This window comes from Molothrus ater, chromosome 3 (genome assembly GCF_012460135.2).
Source record: "Molothrus ater isolate BHLD 08-10-18 breed brown headed cowbird chromosome 3, BPBGC_Mater_1.1, whole genome shotgun sequence".
NCBI classification, from domain to species: Eukaryota; Metazoa; Chordata; class Aves; order Passeriformes; family Icteridae; genus Molothrus; species Molothrus ater.
This window is the reverse complement of record NC_050480.2, coordinates 41,260,470-41,277,488: the sequence shown is the minus strand read 5'-3', so window position 1 is coordinate 41,277,488 and position 17,019 is coordinate 41,260,470. Positions and strand designations below refer to the sequence as shown.

Genomic DNA, 17,019 nt, shown 5'->3' with positions numbered 1-17,019 from the left:
TAACTTTGCTGGTGAGGAGCACTGCTCTTTATGAGTTCCACAACTCATAGAAAAACATATCAAAATGCGTCTTGATTCTAAATACCAGTAAGAGAGTATTTTTGACATCAACCATTGATGCACAGTAAAAAAGGAAGCTGATAGGAAGTCTACAGTTTCATTCTTTACATGTTTGTGAATGTAGGTACAGGACATAGCCCCACATCAGCTGAGTGCTTTTCATTACTATAGCCCATTAGTAACAAACATATATCACTGTTCACATAGATAGCCAAATAAATATAGCTGAAAGCAAAGTCCTGCAAATTGATGGCCCATTAACATACCAAGAACAAAGTGGAGATATGATTTCTAAATGTCAACCCTCTCTGCATGGAAATGTCTTGGGGAAAGAAACCCCAACTGTTTTCCCCACAATGCATATAAAGAATATCACCAATTAAATTTTTTAAAAAAGCAGTTCCTTTGCTTAAATAGATTCTGAATGACCTGTGAAAGCACTGCCTAGGCAGCCTAAGGAAACTTCAACTATGTGCAAACCATGAGAGAGTTGGAAAATGCTGTTATGTGTGTTCCTCTACACCTGCAACAACCCCAACTCTACTGAGTGGTCACTGGTGATAACTGGCAAAAATTCTGCTAAGGGACTGGTTTTGACAGTGTCATAGCAAGAATCAGTCTGGCCTGCTAATGTTAGAACTGGGAGTGATGCCAGGACTTCGAGGAGCTGGCCACGGGCTCAGGCTACATTACATAACCTCCTAATTGGCAATGGACATGCAGGTGCAGGTATTTTCATGGACTGTGTTAGTGCCAAAACCTGCTGGCTTTGTTCTGAACCCCTTCCACACATAAGAAAGCTTGGCTGGCCTATCAGGGTGTATTATTTACTGTTATTTTCCCCTCCTACTTGAATTTTTCCAGAAGTACTTTTTCTCAGAAAGATGCTAAAGTGTTGACAATTTCTATCACCATAGGCAATATTTCACATACTGATCAGAATGGCTCAGTTAATTATAAGTACACTTTTGAAATACACAGACAACAAATCCCATGTTGTCAGAATCATCATCAGCCCCCTATTTATTTCTGTAGCATCAAAAATAAGGCTGTGATTCTCCAACATTTCCATGAGTAAAGGTACGTGCACCACACACCAAACTATACCAAAGGCAATGTTATATAAGCAATTGTTTCAGCAGCTCTGCTATCTTTTACAGGCAGGCACTGATTTGCTCATTCCCACTCCCTGCCATTCCCTCAGGGTGTTTCAGCACAGCTGCTTGTGGCTACACAGAGCCGGATAGGGAAACAGAGCAGGTTAGTTACCTGATAACAAAAAAGGCAGGGAAGAGAGACAGAGGCTATTTTCAGTTTCTCAAACTAGGCCACCACACAGCTGCACAAACAGCTGCAGCAGCACAACTGAGACAATGTGCAAAGATTGAAATGAGTGCAAGAAAATTATTTGAAGTGGCACTGATAGCAAAAGCAACACATCCCACTATGACTTCAGGCAAAGTGGCATGGTATGGGCCAATGGCTTCAGAGGATATGACATTCTGCTCCTATGGATTTGTGGGTCTCTTAAGCACCCTTAAAAATCTAGACATTCAGAACTAACAGTCTCGTGTTTCAGAGTAGGGCAAACGGTTTACATTAGCTTTAACCTGTTCTGACTAAGACTGTAACCACTACTTTTACTAAATTTTGTCTGCTTTGCCAATTAACGGTAAGTAATCTGCAAACTGCAAAGAGGTCAGTTTCCACCATATTTTAATTGATGATATTAAGGAGTAAAAAAGAGGATCACTAACACATGCATGATCACAGCAAACTGGAGCAAACATTGTGTAGAGTTAGTCGAGTTAGCTTCAAATGTGCTACATCAGCAGCTGTAAAATGGTGGCAGACTCCACATGGACTAATTTAATTCGTTGTCTTGTTCCAGCAAACTCTTTTATAATGCTAACCCAATGTCATTCTACATTATACTACAACCTATGGACAGTGTAGACTACTTCTTCCCATCCTATCCCTTATCAAATTACAAAAACCAATCAGCTTGATCTCATCTGAGGGAAACTGGCAAAGGATTCTACTTACTTTGTAAAGAACAAAGCTTTGTAGGTCTAGCACTGAATCCATAAAACCTAATGCTTACACATACCTATGCATTCCAATACAGACTGTGACTAATGATTTACGCTCTTGACTTAGAAGCAGCTATACACTGGAATAAAAAAACAGCTCATGAACTACGAGGAAGTGACATGGTTAAAGCAGTTAGAGGTAGACACATGCATTGAAAATGCAGATTTAATAGAGGCACCCATGCAGACACAATCTACCTACCTTTCTGGAAGGGTTAAGGACTGATTTTCTAAACTATGACTTAGTTTAGAAAATTATCACTAGAATTGGAAGCCTGAACTGAGAACAAATAACCTATGCTATCTGTCGTTTTATTCTAAAATCACTTCCTTAAAAGAAGACAACTCTCACATTAAAATTTCATTTTCAATATGACTCTAAATAAACATTTCTGTATTTCAATTCTAATCTTCTCTGAGTACTAAACCCACTGTAACACAAATGCTAACCTGCCTACTACCCTGCCATCTTGCAGCAACAACTGTTAATTAGGAATTTTGGCCTGGGTGTTTCTGAAAACATCAATGAATATCCTGCTGTTTAGATGAATAACTAAAACCCAACCAAGTTATAATTATATACAAAATTTGGAGGCAGTACACCAAAAAATGAAAAATGACAGATGCGCATGATTACTGCTGGGATTTTTGTTATTCTCTCCAAATTGCTATGTAAACTCTGATTCAGTTTTTCCTATTATGGCACAACTTCAACCTCTGGCTGCTGAGTGAAATCATGTACTTAATTACCTTTTTGTGCCTTTCTAAGCAAATAGTTTGAATATTAGGTTTGATGGCGGTGCACTTTGATCAATAAAATGTAAAGCGATTACCACGGAGAAATCAACACATTCAAAAGAGTAAAGTTCAGTACACTTTTAATTTTCAACTCACTGGCTGAAAGACAATGTAAAGATAACACTTAACTAATGGAAGTCTTAAGAACATGAAATTGGTCCAAGGATGTGAATAAAGAACTCTCTGTCTTCAAGGAGATGAATGCAAGCACAGATATAAGTACCTGCTACCGAATCTGTTTATACCACTGGATAAGGAAATCATATTTTCTAGCACTTGGATGAAAGAACTAATAATAGCTGGCATGACTACTTGCATTTGTATTATTACAGTAACTGTATTTGACTGCTCTGAAAATTGCAGAAAATCAACAGAAGGTAAAACTTTAACAGTGCATTATTGTTCTGTAAAAGTGTATTACAACTCACTAATTCATCTAGAGCCACACTTACCCAAGAACATTTGGTTTCATATACCTTCAAACTTTCAAAAATCTCATAAAGACCATTGCTTTGCTCAATTTTTTCATCATTAACAACTTTCACAACTTCCCATTTAGCAAGGAAAAAAGCTCCAATTTTTAAAAATCACTTTAAAAGCACTGAAATGGAGCAGCATGTAGAAAAAGCCCCACAATTTCACATTTTCTCTTACTTCCATAAGAATTACATTTCAGCTGTTCAGAGTTTTTATACTAAATGCATTTTCTATCCTAAATGCTGATAAAGCAACTGAAGCAATGAATTCAATATTTCTTATTTCAAAATTGAAAGTACAATGGTGTAAGTGGTTTAATCCTTACCTTTTCCAGATTCCAGCAAGATAGAATAAATATGCTGACGAGCAGGGCGGTAGATAAGTGCCTGTCCAGGAATCTCTGTATCATAGTCATCTTCCAAGGAGTTGCTGCACTCAATCTCTCCATGACTCAGGATATTGAAGATCGAATAATTTTCAGATTGGATATGCTGTTCTTTAGCTAACTGTTAGTTCAAAGAAGGAAGAAGGCATTATCTCCAAAGTTAAGAATAATCAAAAAGTAACAATATGTATTCACTGTTTGAGGAAATAGATATTTCTCTATCAGTAGAAATGGAGGGAATAGCCAGGGAGGGAACAAGTGCTTTTTCAAATAACACCAATATAGTTTATTTTCATCTTTTTGTGGAGAGGAATCCCCAGGAAAACTGTCATTACCTTTCTTAGCCCCTCCTTTAATTAAAAAAATTTAAAAGCTTGAACAACAGTTTTCTAGAAAGTAATTATTCTTAAAATTAATTCTGAATTCTAGCATAGCTGCCCTCCTTTGGTCACCTGAAAATCTATCTTCTTTCTTTAAACAGTGAGTGAAGGCACAACAAAATGCAAACTTTCAATTTTATCACAAGATGAACTATATAAGACAGCAGTATTTCTTTACTGACCTGACTTGGTGTAGTTTACATTCTGGTAAAATTAGAATACTTAATTTCACCATACTTTTACTTTGCAATAGCTCTCCACTGTGAAAAGAAATGCCATCTACTCTAGTGAGGAAAACCAGGTCTGTAGGCATGTTGCTGAAAAGCAGAATTAACAGCATCACCCAGGCTGCACATTAACCATGCACTGGATGCAAACACATCTGGCTACAGCAGCTGGCTACAGGCAGCCTCAGTACCAGCAGGGTCTGCTGGTCTGGAAGAGCCTAGGTGAGAAAGCAACAAAGATGCTCTCAGCATCATTCTGTGCTCATCAGCACAGAATTCCAACCAGTAACACTGGCAATCTGGATTGGTCAAGTGCACAGACAGACAGACCTTCTACTGCACAATCCCAGACCAAAACTTGGGGTGTTTAAACAGCTGAGCAGAGTGAGTATTTCCATAGGGTGCCACTAACAAATTCTCAGGACCTGTGCCGTATGGTGAGCAGGCACTGATGTTTCTCTGCTCTGCACTCCCTGCATGTGTCGGGCCAGTTGTACTATTTGGGTTGTGCCATCCAGCTGAAGCCACCACAGATTCTTTCACTAGGAGTTACTGGACCACTGCCCAGAAACAAATTCACCGTTTCTGCAGAATTCCAGTATCTGCAAACCCGGAACTCAGCAGGTGAAAGCTGCAGTCATTCACTGGGTAATTAGTGATCAAAACTAATTCTACTAAAATGTCATACTTTCTGTGTACAGTGCCAATCAACAGAGCACTTATACAATAAATTAAAGGTTTCCCTGCCAGAAATACTTCAATATTCCTAATATGTGTAAACAATGTAATCCCATCAAGTATACTTTTGTATAAAATAAAAACAGAGCATCAAGTATTTCTAAGCATGATTTTAATGAAGCACTGAACTATTGCACAGAAACCAGCCACAGATGAGACCATTAACAACACTAGCTTATTGCAATTTGCCAATAAGCTACACATCCTTATGTACTGAAAAACTACAAGCTGATTTCAAAAGTACTGCTGTATTCAATGTCTGTATCTTGAAAAATATTTCTGATTCATACCTACAATCAGCTAGAAAGTTATGCTCTTCTGAGAGAAACAGCAACATGAGGCTATGCCCTCATGGTGGGAATTGAGCTTTGTGTGCCATTTAGCTTTAACCTGTTCTGACTAAGACTGTAACCACTACTTTTACTAAATTTTGTCTGCTGAAGCTCAGACAATGTACAAGGTAAGCAGAACTACATAAGGGTTTCAAAATATGAAGCAAAGCACACACATTACATATTCAAATATTTGAACACTTGTAACAAAAACAAAAGAGAAGTTAACATGTCTAACATTTCTACTGTAATTTCCTTGGCCCAGGGACTGGCTTCATGTATGATTCTTGCAGCAACAGGGAAGTGTTCTTCAATGGAGTTTCTAAACATTATTACTTTATTAGAGCAGCAGCTCAGCATGATGCTTCAGAACTTCAACCCTTCAAATTAAAGACCAAGCCAAGAAATAATGACCATTTGTCATAAAGACCACATGGTACATTCTCTTAAGGAATAAGGATATTGCCACTTTTGTCCTGGCCATAATCCAACCTAGATAATTGCATTCTGGCTGTTTATTCCTTGCACTTCAAGCAGAAAGAGATTTTTCAACACCTTATTATGATGTAGGGCTGCTGATTTTTTAAAAAATCTTCTATTTAACTACAACAGTCAAAAGTGATATGTACTGTAGCTATGTGTGGTGAATATAAAAACCCAAATATATCTACAGTTTAGCTGAAATGAGCACTGCATAGGTTACAATGCAGTTATAAAATGTTTTATAGTCTTTTTAGAAAGCAAAATGTAAATTATATTGTTACTTTAGAGTAACATGAGGAAACAAAAATAGTTTTAAAGAAAATGCTCAAGATAAGCAAGAGAAAGAAAAAAAACCTTCTGTGTTTGAAGTCTACAAGGACCTAATAAAATAGGGAGTAACAGATGGCTAATACAGGCTCTAAAATACACTTCCTTGTATAGATTTTTTAAAAAAATCTCAATATGTTATCTTAATTGCCACGAATTGACAGAATTGTACTCTAGACTTACTTCTGTACCATAAACTCTGATGCAAGGTAGCACATTTTCTATTAGCCAGGTACACAACCCTAAGCTAATATATCCAATTTCCCAGAGTGACTCAATCTGCCATACTGTATCTTACCCCCACACCAGTGCATCCCTGTCCATATGGCATGCCATAACTAAAACTTGCTACTGCACCCCTGACCTTTGGGAATTAATAAACCCATTGAAGTGCTTTTGGGTCATTCAGGGACAATGAAAACAAGGATAATTTAAGCTGAACCAAAAATGACAAAATACAGACTTATTGCATTTGACACTGTCCTGTACAACATCCTTGTCCCTGAACGGGAGAAGCATGGATTTCACAGATGGACCTCTTGGTGGATGAGGAACTGGTTGGATGGTCACACTGAAAGAGTTGTGGTCAATGGCTCGATGTGCAAGGGGAGGCCAGTGACAATTGGTGTCCTCAGGGGTCAGTACTGGGACCAGCACAGTTTAACATCTTTGCCAGGAACACAGGCAGTGGGATTGAGTGCTCCTTTGGCAAGGTGACACCAGGCTGTGTGTACCATCCACATGCAGGACGGAAAGGATCCATCCAGAGGAATCTGGACAGGTGGGTCTGTGCAAACCTCACCAATTTCAACAGGGCCGAGTACAAGATTCTGCACTTGGGTTGGAGCAATCCTGACCACAAATTCGGGCTGGATGGAGAATGGATTGAGAGCAGCTCTAAAAAGGGCTTTGCTGAGGGTGTTGCTGAGTAAGCAGCTTGACCTGTGAGTTTGACCAGCAACGTGTGCTCACAGCCCAGAGAGCCAGCTGAACCCTGGGCTGCATCCAAGGCAGCATGACCAGCAGGGCAAGGAAGGGGATTCTCCCTGTCTACTCTGCTCTGGTGACACCCTACTTGGGGTGCTGTGCCCAGCTCTGACATCCCCAGCACAGGAAAGACTTTGACCTGTTGGAGTGAGTCCAGAGGGCTGCAAAGATGATCAGAGGGCTGGAACATGCCTGCTATGAGGACAGGCTGAGAACTGGAGTTGTGTAACTGGAGAAGAGAAGGCTCTGGAGACACCTTAAAGCAGCCTTCGAATACCTAAACAGGGCTACAAAAGAGCTGGAGAGGGACTTTTCACAAGGGTCTGTAGTGACAGGATGAGGGGAAATGGATTTAAACCAACAGAGAGTAGGTTTAGATTAGATATTAAGAAGAAGTCGTTTGCTGTGAAGGTGGTGAGGCACTGGCTTAGGTTGACAAGAGAGGAGTTGGATCATCCCTGGAAGTATTCAAGGCCAGGTTGGATGGAGCTCTGAGTAACCTGATCTAGTGGAAGCCTCTCTGCTCAGAGCAGGGGTTTGGAACTAGGTTATCTTTAGTCCCAACCTCAACCATTCTATGACTCTGACATGATTCTGTAGGAATTTCCATGTCTCCACCACAAGCAATTTCAACTTCTGCATTCTTAGCACAGCTACCTTGATACCTCCACTGCAAGGCACAGCCAAGCAGATCACTGACCAGCTTATGGCTGACCTGTGGGTTCTCAAAGTAAAAACCAAGTCAATACACAAATCATATAAACACGGGAAGTCATATAATACATGGGAAGTACATTTCTGTGTCCAGCTGCTGGGCTAGACAGGAGCTGCTCCCCATTACGTGACCTACCTGATATTTCAAAAAGAGAGAAACTACTTTTTATTAAATGTGCTGCATCTGTGCTCATATTAATGCATGCAATAATTGTAACTGGGGCTCTACTTAACAGACAAAAGATTCTTGCACAAGCAAATTTAAATCAGTAAGATTGATCACTAACTTCCACTAACTAGTCATGGCAATGAAGTGATCATTCAGTTAAAAAACAAGTTACCTGAAAGATTTCTTTATCTTGACAGAGAGCTGATTGTTGTTGAAGGGATAACATTTGACAATTTGTTTCATTGGGAGGAACCCATGGAGACTGCTGCCCAGGCAAAAGGTAGGAGCTCACTCCTCTGCAGAGCAATGTCTTGTCTGATCCCAGAGGTAGAATCTCTTCCAAGTGTTTCAGGCTGCTGTACGAGCATGGCATTTTTGAGATGTAATTTGCTACAGAGAGCAGTATGTTTGTTCTGTTGTAGCCGCGGTTCCTGTGGGGACTGCTGGTTAAACATTTGTTCCAAAATCCTTCCAACATGCTTTCTGGAACAATATCATTGCCAAGCAAGCATGCAAAGAGAGGAAGGTGTGTCAAACTAATACCCAGCACACGGCAAAGAACTTCTCGAGAGTACCTAACAGTGACCAGTCTGTCCAAACGGAGGTTCTCAATGGAAAAGTAGGGACATGTGTCATAGATGAGGTAGTCACTATCTTGCCCCAGAATTCCTATACAGTTGTGCTGCAAACCATATGCAGCCACCTCAAAGTCTGCCTCTTGCAACGTGCAGATTGTTTTTTGACCGAGTGATTTCAGGGCATAACGCGTAAAAGTAGGCAGAGCTGAAGGAAGAACAAACATTTCTCTCCCTGGCTGTTTCCTGTGAGTCTTGATAAACTGAAATAATCTGGCTATTTCCTCAGTATTCTTCATCCTCCGTTTGATCCACTCATCTCTCTTTTTCTCTTCTACCACTCCGTCGAAGTAAAACACCAACTTGATACCAGCTGCCATAAAAGCATTGATAAAATCCTCTAAAATGGCAAGGTACTCCCGCCACTGGCCACCACACACCCAGGATTCTGGTGTGTACCAGCGTCTAACACAACTCATGGCATCTACCACGATAACAGGTGGGCAGTCAGGATGTTCAATGCGATGCTTTTCTGCCATTTCTCTCAGATCTACCGTTTGGCACGCATGAGGGCAAACTCTTGCCACAAATCCCTGCAAGCCTCTAACACCCATGGCTGATCTCCAAAACTCACAGCAGTCTGAAAGAAAAGAAATAAAAACAATGTTCTAAGATGCAATTCTGGAAAACAACGAAATTCTACAATAATATTTTTAAAAGCTGCTTGGAAACAGAACTGTTATTTTTTTGAATTTGCTGATAGTTAACAGCTTTTAACAATTTGAAACAGTTTCGTTTCCCTCTGCAAACTGAACATAAGTACTCATTCATTTTCCCTTCCACTTCTGGCTTTTGTATCAGTGAAAAATATAAGTATCAAAAGATTCTGGTAAATATGACCAAACAAAATTCACTCATTCATTCACACTGAATGAGTAAGGCTGGAAGGAACCACGAGTCCAACCTGCCTGTTCCAGCAGGGCCATCCTAGAGCACACAGCACAGGATTGCGTTTGGACGGTTCTTGAGTATCCCCAGTGAGGGAGATTTCAGGTTAATAGCGTATAGAGAAGAACACAATACAAGAAAAACGAGGACAGATTTTGGTTTTTTATTAAGAAATATACATGCTTATGGTACTCAAAAGGAAAAGGAAAGTGAGTTTACAAAGTACAGTGAATAGACAGCTTTTAAAAGCATTCCCGAAACCTATCAGTTAAAGACAGAGTTCTGAATGCCACCCTTTTTAATCACAGTCTGGCTTGGAAAGGACCTCGCAGGGTGCCGGGGGCCGCTGCATGCAGCCCCGGCAGGACCGACCCCCCGCCCCGGAGTCCGTGCGGCTCCCGGGCCGCGCTGCCCGCGCACCCCGGGACCGGGACCCCGAGACCCCGGGACCCCGGCGCCCCGCCCCGCTCGGCCCGGCCCAGTCCCGGGGAGCCCCGGGGGCCCCGGCCCCACCGCCCGGCACTGACCCGAGCGCCGCTTCCGCTTCCCGCGGGGCGGGCGGGGCCGCGCCTGCGCCCGGCGGCGGAGCGGGGCGTGCCCGTGAGGGGCCGGGCCGTGCCTGTGGAGGGGCCGGGCCGTGCTGGTGAGGGGCCGGGCCGTGCCTGTGGAGGGGCCGGGCCGTGCCTGTGAGGGGCCGGGCCGTGCCCGTGAGGGGTCGGGCCGTGCCTGTGGAGGGGCCGGGCCGTGCCGGTGAGGGGCCGGGCCGTGCCTGTGGAGGGGCCAAGTCGTGCCTGTGAGGGGTCGGGCCGTGCCTGTGGAGGGGCCGGGCCGTGCCGGTGAGGGGCCGGGCCGCTGGCAACCGCGACTGTCCCCGCTCGCGGGCTGCGGTCCCTGGGCTTTGTATGGCCACAATGGGGCCGGAGGGGCCATTGTGCCCCCCAACAAACCCGGCCGGCACGGAGGGACGGGGCGGGGGACATGAAAGCGTCGCGCACCGAAATCGCTTCAAACCCCCCCGAGTCGCACTTGGGAGATTTATGTCCCCCCGGGCAGCGCGACCTTTGGCGGGGGGCGGGTTCGCTTTTCATTGGGACGATTGCCAGCGGAGGGGAACCCCCGTTGTCCCCCGGGCCGCACGTTATCCCGGGATAACGCCCTAGGTGCGGGCCGGGAGCGGGACCCGCTCGCAGCCCGCCGGCAACAGGTGGGGACCTGAATAACTTCACATCTTTCCGGGAGGGGCAAGAGGGACACGGGGGAGCCCATGGGAAGATTAGATCAGATGTTATTGCCGGTGAAAAATTAAAGAGAGCGGTGCTCTGGGGAGTGCAGATTAATATATTTGGTGACTCCGAGTGCACAAAGCCTCACCATTGTGGCTGTGTCTGAATGCCTGTGAATAGGATGGAGCATATGTGGCCTGTCACCGCAGGTGCCCACATCTGTTCGTCTCCGGGCAGATGCTCTCAGAAAAGGGGAGAGCATTTCCAAAAGCTCAGGCCCGCCCCATCCATACCCATCCTCTTTCTCATAATCACCTTCTGCAGAGTAGTTTTTGCCTGCACCTTCTCCCACCCCCTGCCTACCCTGAACGTGGAGAGATGAAGAAAGAAATAAAAACTCCACAAATTGGAAGTGGCTTGGAAAGCTCTGGAAGCACGTAATCAAACTGCTGCCCCCTCTCCTCCCCCAAAGTTTATTAGCAGCAAGTTTTGCACTGCAGCCAGTGCGCAAGATGCACACACTGTGCAAAGGGGGGGAACACAAAAACCCTTCATGCATGAAATGCAACGCAGTACAGCAGCACTCTGTGCTGTCACAGGGCTCTAGAGAGTGACCTGTGCTGGAGTGGTGGTTTGCAGCTAATATTTATAGTTCTGGCTTAAGATGATGATTAATAATGCTGAGCAAAAGTTTTCCTACAAGAACTGGCAGAGACAGTGAATATTGCTACTGAAGTTGGTAGCAGAATGGGATCTTTCCAGCCATCCAACAGAATCTCGTAGCTGCTATGCAGAACATTTTTTTGAGGATGCCATCACATTTTTTATCACCTGTACACGATCTGAGTCCTATTGCTCACCCTCCCTCTGTGACGCTGCTGCCAAGACAAGCCAGGCCTCAGCGCTACATGGGGTTACACTGGCCTCGCTTTACAGGGGTGCTGGGGTGCAGGATAAATATCAGGATCAAGGGATATTTAATGTGTTAAGGCACTTCAGAAGGTTTTCTAGTTCAAATATGTTCGGTGGCTTCTGGTGTGGTGAAGACCTTGAGTATCCTTGAATTTAAAGGCAGGCAAAGATGCCAGTACTCCAAATGCAAGGCCGAGGTGCTCCCAAGGGGCGCACGGGCAGGAAGAGCCTTTGAAAATGCGTGTCCCAGAGCAGGGGCAGGGGAAGGAATGGCACCTGCCCAGCTCAGGGCACCCACAGGAGGTTTTGGGAAAAATTATGTCCCAGACCGGGGCAGGTGGGGGGGGGGGGGGGGGAACCCGAGGGCTAAGGGAGGGCAAGGAGGGGGGAGCCTTATTTCCCCGAACCCCTTTTGTCCTGTCGTTCCCTGGGGGGTCCCGTCGTTCTGGCCCCCTGGGCGGAGGTAAGCAGCCCTTCGCCCTTCCGACTTTGGGAGCAATGACAGCTCACGCACACGAGTGATCAATTTTATCCCTCTTAGTTTCCCACAAGCCAAATCCCGTCGGAAGCGAGCCAGGGAGCAAACCCAAACAAACAAGTAGCGCAGAGAAACGGGGCCGGGACGGGGGGAGGGGGTATCTGGCTTTCTCCTCGTGTGCAATCAGTAAAACACATATAGGGGCCACTTCGGGATTTGCCCAGGGAAAGGTTGGAGAGCAGCTGGCTGCGGTAATCTCCTCGGGAGACAAAGGAATGCCCCGTCCCAGGATCACAGGTAAACACACAACCATTGTAATGAAAATGAGGGGCTAGGATAGGGCCAGAGCAGATGATTTGCGATTTCAAAAAGGGGGCTGGGGGGAAGGGAAGACCCAGAGCTGCTTATCTATCATCTGGCCTCGCTGTGTGCCAGCTGAGCCACGCGACTGCCCTTTCTTATTCTAATCAGCACATGCCTTTGCAACTTTGGGCTAACCTACACGCTAAACTTCTTAATCCTCCTCCCCGCATACGGCAAGGGCGGCGGAGCGCCCCTCCGGCACCGCAGCCCCTCCGCGCCCGTCAGGCACCCGCCTCGGGTCGGGGCGCCCGGCGGCGGGGCCCGGGCAGCGCCAGCACCCCCGGTCACACCGCCGAGCCTGGGGCCAGCGGGGGAGCCGGAGCCCCGGCTCGGGGGCACCCTGCCTGCCCTCCCCCCGCTTCCCATCCCCTCCCGCCCGGCCCGGCACGGCCCGGCCCGGCCCGGAGGAACAGGTGAAGGGGCGTGCGGCGGAGGGGCAGCCGCGCACACATACCTCCGTAGGGACTACAGATCTAATTAAAATATTATGCACACTCGGCTACACATAACTCCACACGTTCACGTCCCTCCGCCGGCGCACCGTTCGCCATATGCCCGGAGCCCTCCGTCCCGGGAAAAATCAGTGTTGCACGCCAGCGATGGCAGCGCGTCGCCCTAATTAATATACGCACATATCCCACCCACCCCCCTTTTTAAGTGACTTTTCCCATAATCTGGCTCGCTTAGAAATAAAAGCTGCGGCTGATGGAGAGCTCTCGGCCGCGCTGGTCCGCGGCGCGACCGTAAATACTCGCCGGAGCAGGAGAGGGGGGCTGGCGTTGCGGGAAGGGTATCAATTAGGGGCAGGGAGGGAGAGCACAATGCCCCACCAGCCCCAGCGAGCCGCTGGCAGGCGGGGCCGGGCCTGCCGCGTCCCGGCCGTGCGGGGTCACCGCGCCCTGGCGGGGCCCCGCTCCCCGCGCCCGCCCCCGGGGGTCCCGCCGCCGGCTCACCCGGGGGGCGGGTGCGGCCGCGCAGGGCGCCGGGACGGGACGGGACGGGACGGGACGGGATCGGGCGGCCGTGCCCGGCAGCGGGGGCCGGTGGCGGTGCGCGGGCACGGCGAACAGCGCGGGGGCGGCGGGGGGCGGCGGGGGGCGGCGGGCGAGCGCGGTGCGGAGACACGCGGTTGGGAGCGAAAAAGCGCCATTTGGTTGGGAGCAGATGGCTGGCTGGGGGGCTGATCGCGTCTAAAGGCGTGTCATCCCCCTTCAGCGAGAATCCCTAAGGGCTCCCCTTGTCTTCGAAATCAATGAAAATTAAAGTGCAGAGAATGGATGAATAGTTAGACCTCGAGTCCCTCCTTTGTTCGCCTCAGCTACTGGTGGGCAGGAGTTAAACTACAACAGCCTCCTATAGAAACACTTAAGTTAAACAGTCTCCCCGTTAGTCCAGCATCTGAAAGAGAGAGGGAGAGGGGGGAAAAAAGCAGAAAAAGGAGCTTTCTGCTTGATTTCCCCAATACAGAATCGCGTGGCATAAATTAAGCCAGAGAAGAATGAGCGCCGTGGGCAGGATCCTGCCGGCTCTCACGGCGCCTTTCAGTCACGCTCAGCAGCGGTAATCGAGAAATCTGTGCCACGTCAATTTAACAAATACCCGGTACCGAAGGGGGGTTGTTAAGGATTTGGGGGCAAGTTTTTTCGGTTTGGTTTTTTTTTCCCCCATCACTAGGTTAAAGGCCCTCGCGCGTGTAACTTTTTATTTCCAGTTTTTTAAGCAAGGAGACGCTAATGGACCAAGTTTCTATCTCTCGCAGATTAAAAGATCCGCGTTGATATATCACTTCTCGCCTCCGCCGACGGGCCACCACCCAAATTTCAAGAAAGATATTGCCGCTCGCCCCCGCCCCCCCGCCCCACTTGCTTAGTAAACCTCATACGAAGTGATGTTTTCCCCCTCTCTCTCTTTTTCCCGGGGATAACGCCGCAGCAAAGTTTGCGAAGCAGCGACAAGCCACTTGAAAAGATGTTGACGCTAGGTGGCAAAAGTAATGTGCAGTGAAAACCGGCGCTGCTGCGGGATGCGCCCCCCCCGCTCCCCGCTGCTGAGGCCGGGCACGGCGGGGGCGGGCGGCCGGGACTCCGGGGATCCGCTCCGCTCCCTCCTGGGCCACCTTCCCTACGTCCTCGCACTATGCCTGCGGGATCGTGGTCCCCACCCTGCCCAGACACAACTCCGGGGTAAAAAAAAAAAAAAAAAAAAAAAAAAAAAAAATCAAACCCAAAAATTCCTGTACATTTTAAACTTTTGCTTATGCGTCGAGCGGCGGGGAGAGGTGAGAGGAAGAGCACCTGGGTGTAGATGGCTCGTTCGACTACAATTTGATGTAAAGGACGCACGTTGAGTGGCAAAATGTTGCCAAGATCTGGATGCTTGTACCAAGGGTTGGAGTAGGTGGCCTGGGTTTGGGGTAGGTGCCACGAACCCCTAGTAAATGAATGTGGGCAGCTACAGTCCTGGAACAGTCAAGAAGAGCTGGGCTGAATGAACTCATTAGTGATTTTCTTTTAATTGGTATTACTCAATGCTTTTACTTTAAGAAGTCTTTAAGATTTTTTTTTTCCTAGCGCATTGTAAGATAATTTGTGATCAAGACATCTGCTTCAATGGAAGCCACATTTTGCCATGCAAATGCACGTTTCAACCCAATAAAGTCGCCATAATAAGGCTTTTAGCACGGCATACCTACAGTGAGGTTATTGTAGCCAAATCCTCTCCTTTCGCACACAAGCTTAATCTGTGTTGAAATGATCTGTTACAATTAAAATGACATTTACAGAGACAGTCACACCTTGCATCCTAATGAATCCGCCTGCGCCTACCAAAGGTGTTTAAACAGAGGGCCTAAACAAAGTGGAAAACCCTGCTTCGAGTGACATGCCAGAGTTGCCCTCCAACTTTTATCCCCTGCTTCCATCCATCATTAAGAAACTGCCCAAATGGTAATAGTCTCTATCCCTTTTTCACCGCACCAGTAAACTCCTTTCCGTATTTTAAGGATCAAAACAAAAGTTGTACTGTCTAATGGGTACGTAAAAAAAATTATAAAGGTGACGACTGGTGTAAATTTGGGCTAGTTTATTTTGTGCGCGTATGTGAGTGTGTGTGTATGTGTGTTGTGGAGGGGGGAAGTGCTGGAAGGGATTTCTTTAAAAAATGTGCGGACATTGTTGTAGAGGCAGTAGCGTGCGCCGAGGGGAGCTCTTTCTCTCCCTCGCATTGTGCAGGGAGCAGGTGCTGTCTACATTACCATACAGCTGAGAGCACAAAGAGCTAACTGATTCAGCCCTCACACAATAACAAACGGCCTTAATGACAGCCACGCGAACGACACACACCAAACTCACTTTTTACTAAGCTGAAGGACGAAAAAAGAGAGAGGGAGAGAGAGAGAGAGAGACGGAGAGAGAGAGGGAGAGGTTGCTGGTGATGATGATAATAATCATAGAGGGGTGCGGGACCCGGGCTCAGCGAGTGGCTCTCTCCGGCAGCGGTGGTGGCGGGGACGGGACCCGCGGAGCCCCGCAAACGGGTCCCCTCCACGAGTCCCCGCCGCCAACCCGCCCGCGTCCTCCCTCGCCGCCGGACCCCCGGGGATCCCCCGTGCCTCCGCCGGCGGGATGCGCGCCGTGAGCGGAGCCTCGGGAGAAGCGAACCCCGGGTCACTTCGTCCACGTTCGTTGTCCCCCTCCCCAATTACCCCGGTTACGCCAGGGTAAATGCAGTATGAATTTCATGGTATGGGACTCTCCTCGTTGCGGTTCGATGGCTCCCACCTCCCTCGTCCCTTTAACGCCGGAGAAGCCCCTTGGAGTAGTCACGATCACCGAGTCACTTTTTGGGGTCACGGCGGCTGCTCTGCACGTTCCAAGAGGCAATTACAGCCCGCCGTCCCCGGGGCTGCTCTCTGGCCGGAGCGTGTTGCACTGCCTCTCCCCGGTGCAGAGGGGGTGTTACCCTCTCGCCGGAGCAGAAGGGGGATTCTTGCGGTTACCAAATTTGCAGGAATGTAAATGAACACGTTTTGTGAGCGCGAAGGGGAGGGGGAGGAGGGTTGCACATTTTACAGCTCACTGACCATTTGGCGATCCATTGAGAGGAGGGTTTGGAAAAGTGGCTCCTTTGTGACAGCTCTAGCCAGATTGGGGGGCTGCTCATTTGCATCTCATTAGGCATGCAGTCGGCCGGCGGGATATAAGGGCGGCAGGCGCCCAAGGAGAGGCAGATCCTTAGCGCTTCACCCTCGGAGAGAGCCGCCGAGCCGAGCCGAGCCGAGCCGCGGCACGGAGCGGAGGCGCGGCAGCGCAGAGCAGGCACCCCCTCCCCCGTAGGAGCACACCCGGACAC

At 47.6% G+C, this 17,019-nt stretch overlaps 1 protein-coding gene across 1 annotated transcript in view; it reads right to left on the bottom strand.

Annotated features, from left to right (window-relative positions):
• Nucleotides 1–10,251, bottom strand: part of FAM120B (family with sequence similarity 120B) — a 47,893-nt gene extending 37,642 nt beyond the window's left edge. Inside the window, exons 1-3 of the mRNA XM_036381148.2 lie at nucleotides 10,221–10,251; nucleotides 8,343–9,385; nucleotides 3,754–3,934 (exon numbers count right to left, since the gene is read on the bottom strand). Coding sequence (XP_036237041.1) covers nucleotides 3,754–3,934; nucleotides 8,343–9,359 — 1,198 coding nt within the window. The 5' untranslated portion in view covers nucleotides 9,360–9,385; nucleotides 10,221–10,251. The remainder of the gene's footprint in view (nucleotides 1–3,753; nucleotides 3,935–8,342; nucleotides 9,386–10,220) is intronic.
• Nucleotides 10,252–17,019: the final 6,768 nt, after the last annotated feature.